Source organism: Heteronotia binoei, chromosome 6 (assembly GCF_032191835.1).
Source record: "Heteronotia binoei isolate CCM8104 ecotype False Entrance Well chromosome 6, APGP_CSIRO_Hbin_v1, whole genome shotgun sequence".
Classification (NCBI taxonomy): domain Eukaryota; kingdom Metazoa; phylum Chordata; class Lepidosauria; order Squamata; family Gekkonidae; genus Heteronotia; species Heteronotia binoei.
This window is the reverse complement of record NC_083228.1, coordinates 55,176,322-55,201,449: the sequence shown is the minus strand read 5'-3', so window position 1 is coordinate 55,201,449 and position 25,128 is coordinate 55,176,322. Positions and strand designations below refer to the sequence as shown.

General features: G+C 41.6%; 1 protein-coding gene across 9 annotated transcripts in view; it reads left to right on the top strand.

Moving 5' to 3' along the window:
* The window catches only part of TACC2 (transforming acidic coiled-coil containing protein 2), a 211,028-nt gene that overhangs the window by 58,341 nt on the left and 127,559 nt on the right, over positions 1 to 25,128 (top strand). For all 9 annotated transcript variants that reach the window (XM_060241487.1, XM_060241490.1, XM_060241486.1 and 6 more), the window contains one exon: positions 9,115 to 9,240. In XM_060241487.1, coding sequence (XP_060097470.1) covers positions 9,115 to 9,240 — 126 coding nt within the window. The remainder of the gene's footprint in view (positions 1 to 9,114; positions 9,241 to 25,128) is intronic.

Below are 25,128 nucleotides of genomic sequence, written 5' to 3'. Positions count from 1 at the left end.
GCCTTTTTCTCCCCTGCATGGCTTTGGTGTATTTAACAGCTTTAAGCAAGAGATCTAGTAAGCTACAGTAGTGCAGTCCAGGCTCTGCTCACCTCCTGAGTTCGATCCCAGCGGTAGCCAGCTCAAGGTTGACTCAGCCTTTCATCTTTCCAAGGTCAGTGAAATGAGTACCCAGCTTTCTGGGGGTAAAGTGTAGATGACAGGGGAAAGCAATGGCAAACCACCCCTTAAAAAGTCTGCTGTGAAAACATCATAATGCGATGTCACCACAGAGTCGGAAACGACTGGTGCTCGCACAGGGGACTCTTTAAATTGAGCAACCAGACCTGTTTTCTGTGTCCAATTTTCCCCTGCTTTGATTTGAAAAGGCCAAAGGAGATCTGGCAACCCTAATTGCATAAATAGAAGTTCTTAATGGAAAGGTATCCATGAGAGCAAATCTATTTTTTTTTTCAGCTGATTGAGTTGGGATTTCTCCAGGATAATAATCCTTGCTGGTTTCTGTTGGACTTCTCTTAAATTAGTTATAACTACAGGCTGTTCTCTGCAAAAATAATTTAAGCCACTGATCTTTACTCAACTGAAGCACAAATAGACTGGTTGCAGTACATACTTGCAGCTCAACATAGCATTTCTATTTAGAGACTCACCTTGATGACATATAAGTGTTTTGTTTTTCAGTATAAATAGTTGAAATAGGGTGGACAGATTCCTAGCAATTGAAGGTGTGTGCATGGAATGGGCATAGAAGGGTGGAGTTCAGGTCCCCAAGACATGCATTTCTGACTGATTGCCTCACCTCACCTGGCAAATCTTCCTGTCTTGCCAAGATTTCACAAGGTAGCTGTAAAGTTGTATTTTCCTCTGTGGATGCAATCACAGTCTCATTGTTCTGTTGCCACTTTAGTCCCATCAGAATATGTTGTGGTTATGTGGTAGAGAGGTTTGTATGCTGCTTTGCTTCCTTGAAGATTATCTTTCATAATCAGATTCTCTGTGGTAACACTTTGTTTCTGCAGTAAAAGTTACTGGAAATGTCAATACTGTGTTGGAAATGGAATCCAATTAGTGTAGTAAAGCATATCTTAAAAGTTTCTAGGCAAGCCATTCACTTTTGTATCCTTGGAGAGGAAACTACATGGACTTTGGCTAGCAGAGAGAGGTAGGAAGAAGCTTCTCCCCCACCCTTATCATTCTATCTTTGGGGAGTAACCACTTTTGATGGCACTCCTTCCTTTTTTGTAAGTTTCAGTTCGAAATCCCTTTCAGGATTGGATTGTCACTCTCCCCCCTCCCTTTAACCATCACTGCTCCTGTGTGTATAAAAGCAAGGTGGCTTACACAAATCTATGAGATAAAAATTTCCTGGCATAGAAATATATAGTGTAGAAAGCTTCACATGCACAGTTTGTTAAGACCAACGAAGGATTTTTAAAAAAAAAAATTCTGCAGGCTGTTGTGATCTTCCTTTGCACTGAATCCAATCATTTATCCTCTTTAGGTTTATGCAAATATAACATTTTCTTTTTTGGCATGGCAGCAGGCACAATTGATAAAGTTGTATGTATAATGTCAAAGAGGCACATGAATGAGAGAGGGATCTGATTTCCTTTTTGGAAAATTACATCTCCGTTTTATTAGCTTGATCCAAGGCTTTCTTTTGAACTGAAATGTCTGTCATGTACCAAGTCATTGTCCTTTAACTGAATTCCTATACATAATGTGATAAACAAGATTGTATCAAAAGGAAACATATCCAAACATTTGGGAATCTGCTTCTAATCTTTATAAAAAAGAGAAAGAAACAATACAAATTTTCTAGTGGTTGAGTTGCAATTGTCATAAAAGGACATGGGCCATTTGCTGGGTTTTTCACTGTTGCCATTCAGGGATTTTGAGTACTGTAATGCTTCTATAAAACAGTTATTTTCAGATTTGCTGCTTTCAGAATACCCTTCCATCACTGATTTGTCTGCAGAGGATTTCTTGTACATCTGTCATAAAACCTCTCTGCATTTTAGATTATTTCTGGAGCATGTTCATGGATGCAAAGTTGGATAATGCACACCCTTGCCTATTCTTTTTGGGCCTTGATATCATCCTGTGGACCAAGAATATAGCCTAAAACAATGGTTCTGATGTTTTAGCATTTGAGATCCCTCATTTTGATTTAAATGGTTTCAAAGACCTTTGAGCCCTTAACTTTTGCTAGCACTCAGTGCATCCATGCCTAGTGGACCCTTTTCACACTGCATGCAGCAAGCATGAATGCCCCATGGAGGCTTCCATCATCAGAAACAATACCCTAAGACCATTATTGGCCGTACTTTCGTTGTTTCTCCGTTTTGCCATTTACACATACAGACAAACTCAGTAGTTGCAAAATGTTCCCAACAGACACAAGGGTAAAAACTTTTGGATTTTTTTCTAACCACTGTGGCAGTCTGATTAGCAGATATGAACCACTGCATATATCAACAAATATGCAGAGTTGCTACTGAGATGAATCAATGAAATGGTTATAATTAGGTATCAGAACAAACAACTGTCTCAGAACCAGCTTCCACCATCAGTCTGGTATCCTCTCACTCTTTGCTTTAAATCAAGCCACATTCTCTTGAGATACCATCTGACAGATGACACATAGGGGTTTTTTTTGCAGTTATTTCTGTAATTGCTTTTTGGAACTGTCCCAGTACAGAAAATTGCTATAATGTGTAACTTTTTACCACTACATGTAATGAGTTATTTATTGCAGACAACCTTTGAGACAGTTTGCATGAAGAACCAAAATGCAAAAAATAATCACATGTAGTCTAATGCAGGAGTCCCCAACCCCTGGTCCATGGACCGGTCCTGGTCCGTGGCCTGTTAGCAACCAGGCTGCGGAGTGAGGCAGAGGCACCGCATCATCCCTTTTCCCCACCCGGGTCCTAGGTGAATGAAAGAGACAGTGCAGTCTCATTCTGAAGCAGTACCTCTTTCATTAGCCCAGGTCCTGGGCAGGTGGATGGGGTAGCATGGCAGTGACCTCCGCCTACTCATTTAAAGAGCGGGGGGAGGGATGGGCAGCAAAAAACCCAGCACCCCCAACCCAACCGGTCCATGGAAAAATTGTTTTCCACAAAACCAGTCCCTGATGCCAAAAAGGTTGGGGGCCATTGGTAATGGACCATCATTGTGTGTTTATGAAGCAGATCATCAACCTGAATGGGAAATCACTGGAAATGTCTTGTAAGCGAGTGCTTAATAAAAAGTGTTCCTAGTTCAGCAATATAGTGCACAACTAGGGGTACAGAGAATGTGTTGTTGAAAACTGAGTTGTTGAAAGACTGTCCTTCATCCTATGGTGAGCACCGAAAGCCGGATGTATAAAAGCTCAGCCTTCACCTGCCTCCTTTACTGGTCCTTGATAATAGTGTAGTTTGCTTTGAATGACATGTTAATGGTGCAGTCCTAAACACAGATACACCCTTCTAAAAGTTCAGTGACTTGAATACAGTTAGAAGAGTGTAGACTTGAATGCAGTTAGAAGGGTGTAGTTCTGTTTTAAGATTGCTCTGCAAAACACTTGGATTGTGAGCTTTGAAATGGTGATATACTGATGTTGCAAAAGCAAGAGGTGTCCAGACAATATTCCTTGTGTTTACAGGTGACTTTAGCTCAATAAAATGCTTCATCATTCATTGTAGTTACTGTGGCATATTTTGAAGAGGGTAAGGAACATGGCAGTGTGATTTTGCTTTTGTATCATTCAGGATTTTAGGATATGTTTTTGGAATACTGCTTGAAAACATAAAGCTTTTTGTGTATGTATATATTCAGTAAGCATTATAAAATGCTAAAATTACACCATTTGTTTATGCTACTGCAGCCTCAGATACCTGCAAAACATAGCTTGTTAGAAACATGTAGCATTACCTTATTGTTGACGCAATTGCAGACACTGAGACCACTGGCCTTTTGATTGTATTGCTAGTGTGCTAGTTGCAGCTGTTATTGAACAGCTGGTAGTTAAACTATGAAATAATTAGGGAAAATGTTTTAGTCAAGCACACACCCTAATTTGGAAGCAATTTTTTCACTATAAATATCCCTTGAGAATTTATTTAGCAAACTATAAAGAATTCTCTTGTGCATAATCTTAAAGAGTTCAGTTAGAAATTACTTTTTTCTGATACGTCATTTTATACTGTAAATTTCACATTATATGAAAGTGTTCTGAGAGCAGCATCCTGAATATTTTGTAATTATGGTTGCTTCCATATGAAGGTTTTTCTCTAGCACTTTTAAAAGTAAATAAAATTATGTACTGCTCTGTAATTTTTTTGAAGGTTTTCCCATCCTCAGTGTTTTATTTCCCAAATCTGCTTTATTCTAATTTAAAAGAATGCAATCCTGGCATATCAGCACATTATGTGGAAGGACTTGTATGTGTTTTCCTGCTATAAAGATCCTACCTGTATTGGCACTATTTCCTCAAAATCAGCCGCTCATAGGGGCCATTTTTCAACATTTTCTGTCTCTGCCACTACAAGGTTTTTTGGGGGCTTGTTTTTCTTTTTAGTCAGTCATTCCTATGAGCCCTATAATAATCTACTGGCATCTGTCCATTTCCATTTCAAATTTTATGTCTTCTGAATTCCCAGATATTGCTGTTTAAAAATGGCATTTCTTGCCCTTTTTGTTGTGATGGTATAAGGGGAAAGACAGTCAGTTTGTATGTCAGAACTGCAATGATTGATTTTCCTTTTTTTGTTAGAATTATAATAGAACCCTCATAGAATTTGAGCATGTGCATGAAAACAAAACCAAAAAAAGGTTGTCATATTGTTGCGGCAGTTATGACAACCATGTCCTTGAGAGCCAGTGCATACTTGCTGCAGAGCATGTGTGGAAGTCAGGGGAAAAGCAAGAAAAGGTTGGCAGAAAGCTCCCACATGGAAGCTCCATTGCTAATGTGCATTCCATTACATATGCAGAGAATCCTTGCACTTTGGAAGCTGCCCAGATCTAATAGATCTGACCCAAATTTTTCATGCCCACTAAGTTTGAGTTACAACATTTTTGTGTATTTTCCAACTTGGGAGGCACTGAGATTTTTGTCCTTCCCTATGTTATTCAGCAGTTCTTAATCAGCTGTTCAGTATTTGGAATATCAAGGCTTAGATAACTTGTAAAATGAATTATTTGAAAGCAAATGTCTCTAAGGAGTTGGAATTTCATAGAAGACTGTGCCAGAGGAAATAGATTATATATCTAATTTATTCTCAATAACAACAAATGTCTGTCTGTCACTGTTTCTATTTATCTATTTAATCTCCAGATTTCATTACAAGCTTTATTGTGGTGAACCTCACAATGCAGTCCTTTTATCCCACCTTTACAGCTGACAAAGTGGGGGCAGGGATGTGTTCCATTTATTTATTTAGTACATTTTAGCCCTGCCCTTCCTGCAAGAAGCTCAGGACAGTACACATAATTCTCCCCTCCATGGTTTTATTCTTACAACGCTCACTCTGTGAGGTAGTTTGGCTGAGAAAGAATAACAGGCCCAAAGTCATCCAGCAAGTTTCCATGGTAGATTCTAGTCTTAGGCTTTATTACACCATGTTGTACCAGACAAATTTAAAATATTGTAAATCAAAATAAAATATATTCTTATTATACAAAATTTCCTACTTGCAAATTAATCACAAAACCCTCTTCAAAAGTATTGTTATACACCTTCCTAAAGGCAGAAAGGCCAACAATCATCCTGGCCTCTGGAAGTAGTCTATTTCATAGCAACAAGGCCCCTACAGTCAAATGTTTGTAACCATTCTGTAGCTCTTTTCAGAACCTTGGGCATTGGAACCATAAGACTGTGGTAGAGTAGCTTTGTGTAGATGCAGGGCTTTTTTAGTAGAAAAAGTCCAACAGGAACTCATTTGCATGTATTATGTAAGCCAAATTGCCCTCCAAGAGGTTTTGGGGAATTAGTTTGGTGGGCAACTAGACTCAATGAGATCCAGGACCTGTGTATACAGGAAATGTTTCCGAGGAAAATCACCCCATAATGAGGAGATGTTAACTTAAGCAAATAGTATTTATTGTAAAAATAAGGCAAGCATACAAGAAGGTATATTCATTCAGCACACATACAGGCCTAAGAAACAAAACATGAAATTGATAGAGGGAACACGGGGGTGTACAAACAGGGCAATAATTTCCAGTTGTAGTCTTCAAGGAAGTCTCCAATGGCGACGAAAAAGGGAATGGGGGAAAGGACCCTAAAACTGATCAGGTTTTGGGGGCGTATCTGAACAGCAAGGTAGGGGTACTGTCAGATGCACACTTGGGGATCATTGGGTCGCATCTTTTAAGGACTACCTAGAGCCCTTGGCGGGGGAGGTCCAAGGATGTATGACACGGGGTCAGGTGGGTCATGATGCTGGGACATGTGGTTAATGACCTCAGAGAGGGGGAGGCTCCAGGGTGACGTTTGGAAAGTGGTTTAGGATGAAGGGATTAACATGCTACACAAACTTATCTAAAGGGATAATAGAGGGCCAAATTGATATCTAAGGTGACACCTTATTTACACAATAGCACTGGACTCCCAAGTTGAGCTTGGCTTTCCTTGACTTCCTCTTCAGGCTGGCACAATCTTTTCTGTAATGTTCCGTTGACAATAGGCTTGGGCTCTCTGGCAGGATCCACACCTAAGATAAGCATGATTGCCTTATGCAAATGTCTGAAGTAACCGCTGGATACGTGGGGCTCCTGCTTCTCCCTTATGGCGCCTGGAAGTGGATGGAGATGATCACTGGTGATGTTAGCCTTGGCAATGGCTTCCGTCAAACAGAGCTGAAGACCGCCCGACTGGACAGCTCATGGTGGCAACGTGACCTCTTTCACTGCAGAAACCAGGGATTTGCACACACGGGGAGGTTGGTTTGCCCAGGCTAGGACCCATCAGAGAGGGGACTGCTGCAAAGATGAGTCCCACAGCATTCACATTGGCCTGTTAGGAAACGGCTGTCCACAGTCCATGTTTTAGCACAGATGTGTGTGAATTGAACCTCCAGGCATCCTGGCAACCATGCCAGTGATCACGATGTCCACATATACACAAAAATAGGGGGTCCTCACTCACAATTAGGCCACACTCTCAATGTCAAACCAGCTGGAACTCCATTCCTGTGTGTCCCTGCTCAAAAAAAGCCATGTGTAGATGTAATTGCTGATTTCCTAACTCTGATTAAAAGATATACTTAATCTTCCCCTTGCTCACTGAAATTCTTCCTCCACTCCCCCTTTCCCCATGCTATAGTTTTAGATTGGCACAGATATTCACCATTGTTGATAGTAGCCAGAACTAGCTTTCAGTCACAGCTGGAAACCATGGAAATGTGTAATGAGTATCCGCTTGACTGGAAACTTCCTAACAGTATTGTGGAAGAGCTTTCTTGGGCGTGTTGTATTCTGTATATAAAATACAAAAGACTGTAATGCAGATAGATTTAGGTGGGTAGTTTGAAGAGCCATCTGAAGAAGTGTGCATGCACAGTGGGGTTGCCAGGTCTGTATTGGAAAATACTTGGAGACTTTTGGGGTGGGTCTGGAGGGTTTGGGGAGTGGTCTCAGCATGGTACAATGTCATAGAGTCCACCCTTCAAAGTAGCTGTTTTGACCAGGGAAACTGATCTCTGCAAGCTGGACCAATTGTAAAAGAGGGAGATCTTCAGGCCCCATCTGGAGGATGGCAACCCTAAATCGCACACAACAGCTTATACCTTGAATAAAACATTGTTGGTCTTAAAGGTGCCACTGGACTCAACCATTGTAATGCAGATAGACATTCTGGTGCTAAATCAACTTTTAGGTACACATGACTCCAGAATTATCCAGGGAATCTTGTGAGAAGGACTGATAGCTTCTTTTCTTTTCCTCTTTATTTTTTATTTGGTTATTTAAATATTTAGATATGAACATAACATCAAAAAATAACAATTGTTATATAATTATATAACAATGCTATACATTATGATAGCCAATGATAACTGCCTGTGCCAATCTGTAGGAGTTTATGGTGAGTACCTTACCAAGCATCAATTAATAATAATTAAATAATAAGTTCATATTAATTAGTATTAACAAATCATAAACTGTCCCATATAATATCTAACAGGCATTTTAAGCAATATTTTAAATAAAATTATACAACAAACAATAATATAATGAAATTACTGTTATAAAATAAATATTATCCCTCTTAAAAACTATTTAAAAATACAAATAAAATACAAAAGGAAAAAGAAAAACAAGAAAACAAAATCATGTATATCAACAAACAGTAAGTAATCTATATAAAATCATATAGTTAACTAAATTACAAGTGTTAATTATCTATTTTCCCTCTCTTTTCACTCATTTTCAATACGTTATCTGAGAATGTTAATAATTTATATATGTCATTTCAATTACTTCTGTCTTTCCTCCCCAGTTTAGGTAGAGTATGAGTAATAAGCTTTCCATTTATTTTAGAAATTTGTGATTGGCCTTCTATTTACATAATTCATTAAATTTTGCCATTATTGCATACTCGGCTATTTTATCTTTCTAATCCTCTTGGCTTGAATACTCTTCTGTTTTCCATTTCATTGCAAATGTAACTTTAGTTGCTGTTATTATATAGCTAAATAATTTTGAGATTTTTTGGATGTTCTCTGGTAGAGTACCCAATACCATATTCTTGGCTTTCATGGTAAATTTAATTTTTAAGATTTTGTGAATTTTAGTATGAAAATTCTAGGGTTTGGGGTTTTTTTGTCTTTTTACACAACTGCTGCATATGCCAAAAGATGCCATCTACTTCTTTACACTTCCACCATGTCCCTTTGTAATTCTTGGGAAGGAGTGATAGGTTCTGAGCAGTACTGTAAGCTGGTGAGAGGAACAAGTTGGAGAGGCATTTGAGTAAGAACTTTCTAGTAGCTATTTAGAGTCTCTCTGCCCCCACCCCCCCCAAAAAATTGCCCAGAGATATGGTTGCAAGTTTTGATAGATACTATAAAGAATTGTCATTTCAAAAGGACATTTTAATGACTTTCCATATCTTATTTTTTCAAGTTCTTCGGTCCCTGATGATGTCATCAATTCGGTTCCTACTGTGGTTCATTCTAAGGAGCCACTAGCTACTACTGTCTTTGATGGACATGTTGCTGTTCTGGATTCTGTTGAACTGACTGCATCAAGGTAGAGTAAGAAAATAGTTGTGTTTCTTGTGTAAGCAAATGATAATCTTGCACCATTCGTCATTGAATGGTTGAAACCAACCAGGCAGTAATAACCAGGGCTTTTTTGGAGCAGGAACGCACAGGAACAGAGTTCTGACTGGCTTTGTGTTGGGGTGTGGCTTAGTATGCAAATTAGTTCCTGCTGGGCTTTTTCTACAAAAAGCCCTATGTAAAACAATGGTGATATCAGGTGGTGTGGCCTAATATGCAAATGAGTTCCTGCTGGGATTGTTTTACAAACAAAGCCCTGGTAATAACTACAAATGGTTGCATTTTGGGAGTGGTTGGTAACTTATATACTATTATGGTGTTTTTGCTTCTTGGCATCTAGTCATTAAAAAACCATGGAACCTGCAGAATGTTGATTGCACTTGTGTGGTAAACGACTCTGGAGAACAACAGAATTTTACAATAGACTAACAATTTATTTATTTATTTGATTTATATCCCACCCTCCCCCACAAGCAGGCTCAGGGCAGGCTACAGGGTGTTTGTTGTGGGGGAGGAAGGTAAAGGAGATTGTGAGCCGCTCTGAGACTCTTCAGAGTAGAGGGCAGGATATAAATCCAATATCATCATCATCATCATCTTCTTCTTCTTCTTCTTCTTCTTCTTCTTCTTCTTCTTCTTCTTCTTCTTCTTCTTCTTCTTCTTCTTCTTCTTCTTCTTCTTCTTCTTCTTCTTCTTCTTCCATGTAGTATGATTAAAAACATAAAAAACAAAAACCAACAAATTGAACAAAGCAACAAAAAAATGACACATAAGAGCCAAAGTCCTGTTTGATCATAGTAAATGGCTATTATTCAGGTAATTCAGTATGCCTCCTTGAAGATGCCAGATTAAATGTTAGATGTTGATCTTTTTAAGCAGGGCACATCATAGGTACTATAAGCACTGCCAGCAATGTGAACTGTGGGAGCAGTGCAAGCAGGGGAGGCCGAGATGGATTTGATGTCCGCTGCCTCAGTCAAAGGCCTGGTGGAACAGCCTTGCAAAATTGTAATAGGTCCTGCAGGACCCTGATTTCAAATGGGAGCATGTTCCACAAGGCTGGGGCTGGGGCAGAAAAGGCCCTTTTTGAGGCTAGTTAGACATCCTTTGAGCCAGGGACTAGCAGAAGGTTAGCTGAGTGTAAAGCTCTTTGGGGCATATATGGGGAGAGATGGTCCCATAGATATATTGGTCCCTGGTTGTGTAGGGCATTGAGGATCTTGTAGGGCTTTGAAGGCCGTTACCATAACCTTGAACCCAGTCTGGTACTCAATTGGCTGCCAGTGCAATTACCGCAACACTAGATGACTGTTGCCATCAGTAGGTGTGCTGCTGCATTTTGCACTAGTTGCAGTTTCTGGATCAGGTTCAAGGGCAGCCCCATGTAGAGTGGCACAATAAAAGTGTGGAGCAGCACTTTTATGTATTCAAGGCAGAATGGAAGTAAATTGGTTCAAGGTTGTTTAGAACTTTCATGGCTGATCTTTTAAAAAGCAACAATCCATTTTTTCCCCATTTCTTTCCAGTTTAGTAAAAATATCTGATTACACTTTGCTTTTGGCTAAATTTGTTTTACAGTTGGCTTGCCAAGTGGTTGGCCTAAAAAAATTAAGTTTCAGGTTTTTTATTAGTCAAGGATAGGTTGTTATACCCCCACGTCCAAAATTTCTGATCCTGCATTTGGCTTGATTTACAGCACTGATAAGAGATCAAGAAGAATCTGTTATCTGAAGCATGTATTGTACAGAGGGTATTATATATTTGTATATTTGGAGGGAGGATGTTTATTCCTTTGTGAAATTCGTATAGTATTTGCTATATCTCCTGAGGAGACACAACACAAATTGCATAGGGAAGAGGGCCTGGGGACATAGTTATTGCATCTGCCTCACAACACCACTGTGCCTGATCTGTTCAGGAGGACAGCTGCTTTCAACTTTTTAAAAAAGAACCTACAAAGAGATCAAGTTAGGATAGAGTCTGGCCTCACTTGGAAGGATTGCAGCATCATTTAGTCATGGCCCCCTGTGCTATAGGAAGCCTTCTTCACTAGGGAGTGTTTCAACATCTACTTAACCAGTTTGCAGGGAAGGGGGAAGCAGGGACAGCCAGAGAGGAGTCAGTTCCTTTGATCCAGAAATTTGCCTGAAAACAAATTCCCATTCTATGTCACAGATTAAAAGTCACTGTTCCCATCTCCAAAACATTCTTGGGGGGGGGGGGGGCAAAATACTGCTCCACCTACTGGCCCACCTAGGCTACAGCCCATATGGATTTATTTCCCTGTGCCTCATTTTTGTTTGGCCCTAAGGTGCTGTGCCTGCACTGGAAAGACAGTTGTCTATAGCATTCAGACATGTGTTAGACTTTGTGATATCTCTCTCTCTCGCTACTTGGACATCTGGGAAAGTGAAGACCTGGAAAAATTGGGATTAACTACATAGCCAGTTCCCATACACATTAAAACAAGAAAGTAAAGAATAAGGGAATGTGATAAAGGAGTGTGTGAGTGTATAATGAGAGTGTTATGTAAAGGGAATAGTAGTAAGGCATTGATCTTATGCTGAACTTGGGGAGCAAAGAGCTTCTCTGCTTTTTTACCATCTGCTCATGGATGAGTCTGTGGCTTTCAAACACATAGGGAGCTTATGTAGTTTCTTCATTGCCTGTTCTGTAGCTTGTCTGTACTGTAGATACTCTCTAGAATATCAAGACTTGGGTAATTTCTGCATCTGTGCATTGGAACCAAATATTAACTTGGAGAGGCAGTCTCAAGCTTCAGCCTTATGCTGAGAAAGGAAGGAGGTAGAGACAGGAAAAGGCAGCTGATTTAATCCTTTGAAAATAATTTCAGTGTCTGGTTTTTGCAGTTTCTCTAGATCTCTTTCCATCACAATAAATCAAAACTGCAAAATTTGCTACTCTTCAGATGAGTGCATTTTTACCACTATACCATTATTAACACTGGTTCACAAATGGTGTTTTGTTTGTTATATTTTAGTGTGGGCAACTTGGGTCAGATAAATTGCCTGTTCTGCAGATTAGCAGTGGATCTATGGCAATAAGCAAGTCCTAAAGAGGCCTGGATGGAGAAGGGGTAATTTGGGATGGGTCAGTTATCATCTTACCCTGATTTATAATACGCCAGAATGGGTCTCTGAGCAATACTGCATGCATTTCCAGATGGAAATTTAAAAGCACTCCCCCAGCAGATGGCGAGTGGAGGCAATTACGTAATGCTCTGCTTACCCACTAGTACACATCTGCCAGAGTGACAAGATTGAACATAAAGGTATCGGAGGGGTTGATGAGCTGAGAGCTATCTTTCTGGGTCTTGACTTGGAACAGTCATTCAAAAGTGCAAACCGACAATGGACTTGAAGACAACTTCAAAGAGGATGGTTTTCCAATTGGATGGGCCACATGTGACTTTATGCTCATTGAAGAAAAGAAGTGTGCATTCATCATATGTGGTAGTGTGCACATTGTTTCCTCTACTGAAGCAGAACCAGTATAGGAAAGTTTCGTGTGAAGTGGCCTCAGTGAAGAGATTATAACTGAAATGACAAACAGGTCCTGCTCATGTGAGAGGACAAGGTGAAGGATTGTTTTGCTGGGTTCAATTTTTACACAACCATATTGTTGCTATTTGGTCAACAGAACAGAGGAAAGCTATATTTTATGAAGCTGTTTTATTCAGCATTGTTTATCTTATGCGACCACATTACATCTCTTGTTGTCTAGGCTTTTATACAGCATTAATCAACAGCTGTTTTGTGACATTATGTTTAAAATATCCTTGTTACACATTTGTATGTGTCTTTTGTATTTCTGCCCCATGGTTGTGCCAGAATATGTTCTCCTTTGTGTATGTGTGTTTATAACTCCCCAGTTGTTACAATGGAGTCTTCAACAAGTTTCCATATTTAGCAATATTGAACTGAACTTCAGAGCCCCTTTTTGTAACTTTTTGCTGTTTCGTTATTTTTATCCTTAAGGGATGGCCTCCAGTTCTGATAGATGATGGGAGTGTGGGTGTGAGAGAAGTATTGTATGAGGATGGGGTCATTTTGTGCTAAATGTCTTCCAGATGGCAGAGTGTAATGGGAGCCCAGAGTTGTCTCTCCATCTGTCCAGTCAGGATATTATATCTATGTGTTTGTTTCTCAAGGGCCACTGTTGCTCCATCCCCCAGTGTGCTGCTGGTGCACTATTAATACATTGTTCATAACTATGAGGAAGCTCTGTGTGATCTGGGCCATGGGTGTCCTTTTAAGTGGTCAAATTGTGACAGGGACTGATATATTTAACCATCTGCTCCAACAAGGAGTAGTATTTCAACAGGATTTCTCAACTGTCTTTCCCAATATGTAACTAAAATTTAAAGCATAATTTTGTACTGTAACAACATAAGTTGTTTTTGCGTAGAATTTTTAGACTTTAGAGACAGAGAAATATTGGGCTCAAACCAGGGTGGAGGAGTGATGGTGGATAATTGTGTGACACATTCACAATTCTTGTTTTTCATATTATTTTGGAATGACCATAATTTGCATAATGAACAAGAGATTACTCCTGAAGATGAATTTCCTAAATGGTGAGAGCCAGTTTGGTGTAGTGGTAAAGTGCACAGACTCTTATCTGGGAGAACCGGGTTTGATTCCCCACTCCTCCATTTGCAGCTGCTGGAATGGCCTTGAGTCAGCCATGGCTCTCCTAGGAGTTGTCCTTGAAAGGGCAGCTTCTGTGAGAGCTCTCTCAGCCCCACCTGCCTTACAGGGTGTCTGTCGTGGGGGGAGAAGATATAGGAGATTGTAAGCTGCTTTGAGTCTCTGATTCAGAGAGAAGGGCGGGGTATAAATTTGCAGTATTCTTCTTCTCACCCAAAGTAACAGCTTCTGAAATATATGTACCAAAATAAATTGTTCCAATGTATTACATAGCTAGGGTTGCAATATTTCAGTTCCCCACGGCTGAATAGTCTAAGTTACACTTTTTGGGGGGTATTTTTATGTATGTGTGTGTGTGTACCTGGAAGCATCTAATTAGATTGCCATGCATAAATAGAGAAAGAAGCATTCAAACTCCCATACTTGTGTATGTCATTGTGGCCAACTATGATTCAGTCTGCTCCTGGCAACTACTACAATCAAGGGAAACATCTCTATAACTAGATGGAAGGAATAGAACAAAATAGGAGTAGACTGCACCTCTAAGATCAACTTAGTTTTATTCAGAACGTAAGCTTTCGTGTGCATGCACGCTTCTTCAGACGAGGAATGAGGTACAGTAAGCAGAGCCACATATAGCTGATGGGGTTTGGAATAATGGTACAAAGTTAAAAGTTACCACGATTCCAAATCCCACCAGCTATATGTGGCTCTGCTTACTGTACCTCATTCCTCGTTTGAAGAAGTGTGCATGCACATGAAAGCTTACGTTCTGAATAAAACTAAGTTGGTCTTAAAGGTGCAATTGACTTCTATTTTGTTCTGCTACTTCAGACCAACACGGCTGCCCACTTGGATATATCTAGATGGAAAGAAAAATCTAAAATTCAAGAAATTGCAGAACTATTATACTCTGTGGAGTCTAACAGTGATGATAATTATTTCATTTATCTGTTTATATTTTATTTAAATATCTGATCTCTACCTTTCCTTAGAATGCAAAAGGGATAACCAGCACCTTGAATGGTTCTCAGAAATCAATTGAAAGTCAGTAGCTGTTTTAGAGTAAATGAGATATGTTGCCATTGTGTATCCTCTGAAACTAATTGGACTGCCACATTCTGGACCAGCTACAGGTTCTGGGTTGTCTTCAAGAAAAACCCAGCATAGCGTGGATTACAGTAATACAGATGTGAGATTACAAAAGCATGAATTAGAGCAGGAGTGTCAAGCTCATAAGGACCGGATCTGACATAAATGAGACCTTGGCAGGCCGGGCCATGTGGGTCATAAAATGCAATTCCAGGTACTAGAAATATAAACTTTATAAATGACACACACAAACAAAGATTTTTTTTAAAAAAAATCTTAAAATATGCTTAAAAGATTAGCACTCTTGCAATATTTTATTTAAGAGTTTTTGATAACTGTCACCTCTTTGCTCTGAATTATTGCATCAGAATCTGGGCTGTAGTAATGTCTGTGCTATAGCAATCTTGAGTGTGCTGTTCAGGTGTTGTTCAGGTGTGTATCTGTAAGTTGCAAACTTGCTTTTGATTGATTGACATTCAGTACAGAAATCTTACGTTAAGTGCTTCGAGCCTAAGACCCAGGGAAAATATGAAATGGCTGGGCATTGCAAGCTTTTGTACATAAGTTACTTCATGTTCTGGTGAACCAATGGAGAAAATAGAGGCTTTGCTTCGTAGTTCCTGTGCAACTGAACAAGTCTGGCAAAGCAAGCTGTGATGCAGAAGGAAGCAAGAGAGAGAGAAGAAGCAGATGACAATGAGTTGCTCACAAACCTGACAGGAGCGCTCTGGGGGCCTGATCTGACCCTCAGGCTGCATGCTTGAAACCCCTGGATTAGAGTGAACAGGTGAAATATAAACCCCTATGTTCTTATACTGCAGGGGCTGTGAGAAAGGATAGTACTGTGTAACAGGGGGCTCTGCAACCTTAATATTGATTAGATTATGAAGATATGTGGTAGATTAATGCCAGTATTGCTAAGTATAAATTTTGTATCTTGATTTGGTGATACAAAGGTGAGCAGCAATCATAATTGTACAGTCTGTCAAGTAGATTTCTGAAGAGGTGGTGTATAGGTTTGCTGAATGACTAGTAAGGGTGATAAATGACTAATAAAGGTAGATAAAGAAATGTTTTATAGAAAGTAACTCTTTCTAAAAAGTCTTACATATCCTAGGCCCTAGGGTTGCCAACCTCCAGATGTTAGCTGGAAATCTCTTGGGATAACAACTGGTTTCCAGGTCACAGAGATCAGTTCCCTTGGAGAAAATGTCTACTTTGGAGGGCAGAGTTTATGGCATTACACCCCTTGCAGGTCTCTCCCCTTCCCAAACCCCACTGTCCCCATGCTTTACCTCCAGAATCTCCAGGAATTCCTCAACCCAGAGCTGGCAACCCTACTGTGCCTGGTGTAGCTTGATCACTGTTCGTCCTTGTAGTGCTAGTTATCCATTAAAATCTCTCTCCAGTTTTAAAATTATACTTGTTCTTCCAAAGCTATGAAGGATATTTGTTCCCTTTATGATACTTCATAACTGCTTTTTTTTTTTGCTTTTTAGATAGAGTTTTAAAATTATATATGTGCAAATAAGAGATACCATCCATAGACTTTGTGGAGGAGTGGGACTTAGTCTCTTCCCCTCATATTGCAGTCCACTGTCATCCCCTCCCCCTCCTCCACAAATTCTGCTCTTGGGAACCAGCTGACAAACGGAAACAGCAAAAGGGGAAAAATGGATGTCTGCATTAGTGAGCCGAGGGTGGTGGTGTGGGGAATAGGTGGCAATCACTGCCTAATCTTCTGCTGATGAAAATGCTGTTCCAAGAAACCACCTAGCTGGATACATGCCTCTGTTGTGAAAATAAATGTAGGTTTCAAAGTTGTTTTTGTATTTGTATGTTTAAAGATGATTTGGGAAAATGCTGTTCTGTTCAAACTAGCCATGTTTGGGCATCATGCGAACAAACTTCCAACCCTTGCTGTCCATATAATGGATAGTTTGCCCTATTGAAGGAATCACATTCTCCTATTTTTGTGTGCATGCCAATTTTTCTGCTTGGTCAAATTTTTCTCTAATTCTTTTAAGAAACTGATATAGTGGATTGTCCAAACATTTTTTTTTAAAAAGCCAGAGGACAGCATTGCTAGATGCTGAAGTTTCTACCGTTCTAGCCAGGAGAGCAACTGCAGAAGTGATTATCATGCCTGTTCAGGCATACACTACATTCCTTTTCCTGCCCACACCCTACCAGATTAGTTTGTTGTTTTAAGAGTATTGAGATGACAATGGAGAAAGTATGCTGTGATTTCAACTCCACATGAATGTGATCAGCTCTTATTTGGTATATTCCTAAATTAGTCCTTAAGCATTGTTGAATCAAGTCCAGTGGTACTTAACTGCAATATTCAGTAATCATTAGCTATAATTAATATTTTATATTAGTTGCATTTGCAAAAAAAAGACAGTTTGCTTTATATTTAAGCCACTTCAGCTAATGTAGGTCTTCCCTTGGGGATATTTCACAGGCTTCATGACACAAGGGCTGCAGTTTTATGCAGCAATAACAAACAATGGCTTTAGCTTAAAGTTTTTACAGGAATAAGACCAGGGTATCATCTTTGCATGTTTCTCCCTTCACACACTTGTGCATGGCTCAGTAATGGAAGACTTCCACTTCTGTGGCAAAGCATGGTCTGTCATTGGTTCTGAAGCATGCCATTAGCACCACCACCTGTCAGCCTCCTTCAGTTGCTGCCTCCCAAGCCGAGTGGGGCCTGAGAGGGTTCGAGCCAGACAAGTCTGTTGGATGAAGGGAAAGAGGGAAAGGAAGGAGTGCTCCTGCTTTGATATCTTGTTACCTCAGTCAACAGATCCTATTCATAGGGTCATGCATGGCAAACATCTGAGTTTCCTCAGTATATTAGGGTTGCCAATCCCCAGGTGGGGGCAGGGGATCCTTTGGAGGCCCTTCCCCTGCTTCAGGGTCATCAGAAAGCCGGGGGGGGGGGGACGGAAATGTCTGCTGGGCGGCTCACTATTCCCTATGGAGACCAATTCCCATAGAGTATAATGAAGAATAGATCCATGGGTATATGGGGCTCTCAAAGGGTTGTTTTTTGAGGTAGAGGCACCGAATTTGCAGCATAGCATCCAGTGCGTCTCCCCAAAATAACCTCCAAGTTTCAAAAAGTTTGAACGAGGGGATCCAATTCTATAAGCCCCCAAAGAAGGTGCCCCTATCCATCACTATTCCCAATGGAGAAAAGACATTAGGTTTGCCAATCCCCAGGTCCCAGCGGGAGTTCTTCCGCTTTCCCAGGCTCCTTCCCGCCCCCAGTCAGCAGGCCGGCGGGGAGAAGCCCCACCCCCAGAGGACCATGTGCGTTTGCACCTCCGGAGGCTTCAGTCTCTGATTGAAAGGTTTCCTCTTGGGATGGTGTGTCTGTGTTACTTTGAAGAAGTTGGCAGCAACTCGTGAGTAGAGAGGCCACCCCTTGCTTCAGAGTCGCCAGACAGGGAGGGAGGGAAACGTCTGCTGGGCACTTTATTATTCCCTATGTGGAGATCGATAGGGTATAATGGGGAATTGATCTGGAGGTTTCGGGGGCTCTGGGGGAGCTGTTTTTTGAGGTAGAGGCACCAAATTTTCAGTATAGTATCTAGTGCCTCTCCCCAAAGTATTCCCCAAGTTTCAAAACGATTGGACCAGGGGGTCCAATTCTATGAGCCTCAAAAGAAAGTGCCCCTATCCTTCATTATTTCCTATGGAAGGAAGACATTTAAAAAGGTGTGCTGTCCCTTTAAATGTGATGGCCAGAACTCCCTTGGAGTTCAATTATGCTTGTCACACCCTTGCTCCTGGCTCCTCCCCAATGTCTCCTGGCTCTACCCCCAAAGTCTCCTGGCTCCACCCCCAAAGTCCCCAGATATTTCTTGAATTGGACTTGGCAACCCTAGAAGGCATATAAAAAGTGTGCGGTCCCTTTAAATGTGATGGCCAGAACTTCCTTTGGAGTTCAGTCCTGCTTGTCACAACCTTGCTCTTGGCTCCACCCCCAAACTCTCCTGACTCCATCCCCAAAGTCCCCAGACATTGAATTGGACTTGGCAACCCTACAGTATATAAAGGAAGCTTGAAAGGGGGGAGGGGAGGAGAAACAAGGTCAAATGCATTACAAGCATTGCTATAAAACTCAGAATTTGATGTGCTCTATAGCCAAATCTTAGAAAAACTTTGACAGCAGTGGTTACCATCCTGGTGAAATCTTCTGGAAAATCTATGACACTTGAGCTCATGACATAGGTGAGATCAGAAAGTTACTGTCAGAAGTTTCAGAATGAGAGCTGCACTTTTTTCATTGGGAGAAAATTCTGGAGATCATATTTCACTTTGCAGAATGTGTTCTCAATGTAAGGCTTTAACACTGAATGTACCCAGAAAAAATGTGAATTGTTAACCAAAATTGATTTTGCAGGAAAGATCTGGAATAAAGAACTTAGTGAATTTTCCCATTCCAGCATCATTTTTCCACTTTGGCATTTGCTTCAGACTCCTTGTAAGACAATGTAACAGATCTACTTTTCCTGAAAGCATTTTTAATGTGCAGTTCTGAAGGATAATCAAGAAGTAATATGCTTCTATTGTATATATAAATTATAAATAGTATTAACTACTGAAATTTAAAAGTAACTGCATTCAGCGTAATGGTTGATTAGGATCTGAGAGACACAAGTCCAGATCACCACACTGCCATGGAAGCTCACAGAGTTACTTCAAGCCAGTTGTTCTGTGTCACCCTGCTTGGAGATTTTGAGGTATCTGGGTAGGGTGGCCATAATGTCTGAAGGCCAGGCAGAGACACCTTTTGGGGGGGGGAAGGTAGGGGTGCGCGCGCGCCGCCGGAAATAGGAAGTGATGTCACTTCCAGTGACGTCACTTCCGGTGATGTCATGCCACCGCCTGAAACAGGAAGTGACATCACTTCCTGTGACATCATTTCCCTCGCGCCACCTGCCGGAAACAGGAAGTGACATCACTTCCTGTGACATCATTCCCCCCCCCCACGCCACCTGCCGGAAGCAGGAAGTGACATCACTTCCTGTGACATCATTTCCCCAAAATGACAGCATTTCCCCCAAATGCCACTGCCAGAAACAGGAAGTGACTTCACAGCACTTCCTGTGATGTCCCCAAAAATCCCCCAAATATCACCGCCGGAAACACCAAGATTATTTATAGAGAGGGAAAGGGGGAAGTAAAGTTAAATAAAACTCTTTTTTTACTTTTTTCAAAGTGAGAAGACTAGAGAGAACGGGTTCCACGCTGAGAAGCCAGTCAGATTCCAGTGAGATTCCAGTGAGACTGTGCTGCATAATGCAGCCTATTTATTTTGTCCTGTTTGCTCTGTTGGCTCTATCTGCGCCACCTTCGTCACTTTCGGGGTGTGGATCCCCCAGTGGGGTGGTCTCCCGACTCCCTCCGCCAGCTGTTTCTGATAGCCCTGCGCCCCCTCTTTCATTTGATATGTGTCCCGTGCGGGTGCCACCCTCCCGCCGGGAGATGCCGCAAAATGAGCCCCCTTGAAGCTTATGGCGGCAGGGCTCGGGGGAAGCGAGCTAGACTGCTGTTCTTTTGAGGGGTTATAGAGTGTTTCGAGCCCGTCCCTGTGGCATCGGTCCCATCGTTGTGGGACCCAGGGGGCCGACGCAGCGGCACGCCGAAGCAGCCTGTCACCAATAACACAGGTCGAGATGCAGGACAGGAACCCGGAAGTGACTGACAGGCTGCTTCATTAGAAGTCCCGGTATAGTCCCATTAGAAGTCCCGGTATAGCCAGCGGGGAGCCGGCGGGCCGCGCGCGCTGGCTCCCTCACTCCCCGCCTTCCCCGCCCGCGCGCGCGGCCCGCCGGCTCCCCGCTGGCTATACCGGGACTTCTAATGGTCCCGGTATAGCCAGCCCGGGAGCCGGGAATTGGGGGCCAGAACCGGGAAAGTCCCGGGAGACCGGGACGGTCTGGCCACCCTATATCTGGGGGGTGGAGTTTGCGGACAATGTGACATCACTTTCAGGTGATGCTGTAGGAGTTTCTCCTAATCTCTATGGTAAAGACCCAGACAGACATGGGAAAATTCCTAGGGCATCACTGTGGAGGCCATTTTCCATTCCTCCTTTTCTCAAGGACAAGAAATTGCACCTGAGGGTTTATCTGCTGTTAGAAGGCAAATGGCACACCTACTCGCAGTTTGAGGTTAAAATGGAGAAGGGGAGAACAGTGTCATAAGTGGCTTTGGATCCACACTGGTGAGAAAAGTAGGGTATAAATAGTTAAATAAAATGAACTTTATTATGTCATATAGCCTTGAAGCTGCTGTGCTATAGGTGCATAGCACCTATATTGCTATGAAAGCTCATGTCCCAGTAAAAGTGCTAATTTGTACAGTGCTACAGTTTTCCTCATTAGTATGTCTTTTTCTTTTGAAAACAAGGGCATTAAAAATAGGAATTCAATCTATAATCACAGTATCACAAGGAGTCTGATCTGTATAGTTTTGGGTCCTCTCAGGCATTTTTGCATAATTTTCTTATTGTTGTATTGTTCTCTCAGAAGGCATTCCAGAGTGCTTAATTTGAAAAATTTGGATATTTTTGCTTGAAGTTCCTTCAGCATTGGAATTGCACAGTATGCTGTATGGCTATTTACAGTATAGCTCACATTATTGCCATATAAGGTCATTGGCAAATTTAAACAAAGAGGGAAAAGCTACCCAAAGGGATCTAAGAATGAAAAATAAGCAGAGGCTAAAATTGTGAAGGGAATAATTGTACATTTCTGGACTTAATGTATAGCCATGTACATTAACTGTTGGGCTTGATTTCAGAAATATTTCAAGGACTTAGCAAGAAATTGGAGCATATCTCAGGGAATAAATTTGTTCTTGTGAATAAAATTATGAGAATAATATGATGAGATCATTAATAGGCCTTTCCAGACAACAGATGTACATTCGTTTGGCGAGCAGGATCCAGACGTCTTTGCTTAGGAAGGACTTAAAGTTTCTCAAAGTATTAAAGTCTTATAACTTAGGGGATAAAGGTCAGCACAAGTAGCACAGTCACCTGTTGGATAATATCTTGTTTAAAACAATTTTATTTAGTAACATATGGTAACAATATCTATTTCTTGCATCGTTAATAACTTTTTTTTATCTATCCCATATATTACTTTCTAACCTCCCCTCTCCCTGTTACTTGACCCCCCCCCCCGATGTTATTTACTTAAAATACTAACATTTAAAGGTACCCTTAACTAATAAAAACAAAAGTTAATATTCTTCTTCCTTCTAAGACTTAATCATTATCAAAAATTGTCCAATGTCCTTTTATTTTCCACTCTTTTTCTACATATCTTCTAAACTTGTTCCACTCCATCTTAAAAACTTCTAAGTCATAGTCTCTTAAAATTCTTGTTAATTTGTCCATTTCACTCCATGTCATAACTTTTACAATCCAATCCCATTTTTCTGGTATTTTTTCTTGCTTCCACAACTGCACATACAATGTCCTAGCAGCTGAAAGCAAGTACCAGATTATAGTTCTATCTTCTTTTGGAAATTTTTACATTTGTAATAGCAACAGAAAAGTATCTGCAACTTTCTTAAATTCGTATCCCAAGATCCTAGAAATTTCTTGTTGAATCATCTGCCAATACTTTTTTGCTTTTTCACAAGTCCACCACATATGGTAGAAAGAACCTTCATGTTTTTTACATTTCCAACATCTGTCTGGCATCTTATTGTTCATCTTTGCCAACTTTTTAGGAGTCATATACCATCTGTACATCATTTTGAAACAGTTCTCTTTAATACTCTGACATGTCGAAAGCTTTATAGAATTCTTCCACAAATATTCCCAAGTTTCTATCTGTATTTCTTTATTTACATTAATTGCGCATTTAATCATTTGAGATTTCACTACTTCATCTTCCGTAGACCATTTTAAGAGTAATTTATATAATTTTGAAATTAATTTTTCATTGTCTCCAAGCAGAACTTTTCCCATTTCTGTTTGCTCTTTTCTTATTCCTTCAGTTTTAATATCCTTTTCCACCAAGCTCTTTATTTGTTGCATTTGGAACCAATCATATTTATTATTAGTAAGTAAGTAAGTAGTAAGTAAGTAAAATTTTATTTATATCCCGCCCTCCCCCGCCAAGCAGGCTCAGGGCGGCTAACAACAGCAAAATAACAATACATTTAACAAAACATTAAATTAACCCAAAACCGATTAATACATTAGTTAAAACAGTTACTAAGTCTAAAAACATTAAGTTAAATCTGGCAGTACTGTTATTGATCGACGCTATGCCTGTCAATTTATGTAATGATGGCGGATCTCCAGATTGGAACATTTTGATGTTTCTTTGTGGACTTGGTCAGCCGTTCATGAATGCCTGTTTGAAAAGGGTGGTCTTGCAGGCCCTGCGGAACTGATCAAGGTTCTGCAGGGCCCGCACCTCCTCTGGGAGTTGATTCCACAAGCATGGGGCCGCGGTAGAGAAGGCCTGTGCATAGGTAGTCCGAAGTTTAACTTCTTTTGGCCCAGGGGTGGTCAATCTGTTTTTACCTACTGACCTCAGTGCTCTCTGGGGCTCATACGGGGAGAGATGGTCCCTCAGGTAGGTCGGTCCTCGGCCATATAGGGCTTTAAAGGTAATCACCAGCACTTTGTACTGGACCCGGTATACAATCGGCAACCAGTGCAGTTCGCGTAGCCCCGGCCGTATATGCTCCCATCTTGGGAGGCCAAGCAGCAGCCTGGCCGCCGCGTTCTGCACTAGCTGCAATCTCCGGGTCCGGCACAGAGGCAGCCCCATGTAGAGGGCGTTACAGTAGTCCAATCTTGAGGTGACTGTCACATGGATCACCGTTGCTAGGTCCCGGCGCTCTAGGAAAGGGGCCAACTGCCTCGCCCGCTTCAGATGAAAAAATGCTGACTTGGCAGTGGCTGTTATCTGGGCCTCCATTGATAATGAAGGCTCCAGTAAAACACCCAAGCTCTTTACCCGCTGCGCCGCCTTCAGCGGCGCACCGTCAAAGGTCGGGAGAGATATTTCCTTCCCCAGAGCGCCACGACCCACACAGAGAACCTCTGTCTTCGCTGGGTTCAGCTTCAGCCCACTCAGCCTAAGCCATGTTGCAATAGCCTGCAGGGCCTGATCTAGGCTCCCCGGGGCAGAGGCGGGCCGGCCGTCCATTAGCAGATAGAGCTGGGTGTCATCTGCATATTGATGGCAACCCAGCCCAAACCGCCGGACAATCTGGGCAAGGGGGCGCATATAGATGTTAAATAACATCGGGGAGAGAACTGCTCCCTGAGGCACCCCACAATCTAGTGTGCGCCTCTGGGATCGTTCACCCCCAATTGCCACCCTTTGTCCCCGACCCATGAGGAAGGAGGAAAACCATTGTAAGGCCAACCCCCTAACCCCTATGTCGGCGAGGCGGTGGATCAGCAGCTGATGGTCGACTGTGTCAAATGCAGCCGACAGATCTAATAACATCAGCACTGCCACACCGCCTCTATCCAGTTGCCGTTGGAGGTCATCTACTAAGGCGACCAGAACCGTCTCTGTCCCGTGGCCTGGCCGAAAACCAGACTGGCACGGGTCTAGGACAGAAGCGTCATCTAGAAACCTCTGTAGCTGCAACACCACTACCCTCTCGATAATTTTACCTAAGAATGGTAAATTAGACACCGGTCGGTAATTTGCCAATTCGGCCAGGTCTGCTGTAGGTTTTTTCAAGAGGGGCGGACCAAGGCCTCTTTCAGAGGTGTTGGAAAACACCCCTCTGAGAGGGATCTATTTATGATGTCCCGTAAAGGACATCTAAGCTCCCTCTGGCAAGATTTAATCAGCCAAGAGGGGCAAGGGTCCAAATCGCATGTTGTTGGGCGGGCAGCAGAGAGGATTCCATCGACTTCCTCCAGGCTGAGTGGGTCAAAGTGGCCCAGCGTAAAATCCGAAGACAGGTGCGGGGCCTCAATTTCACTCACTGTATCTAATGTGATAGGCAGGTCTTGGCGGAGCGACGAGATTTTATCTGCAAAATATTTTGCAAATGCCTCACAGCCTATCTCTAATTCTCTAACG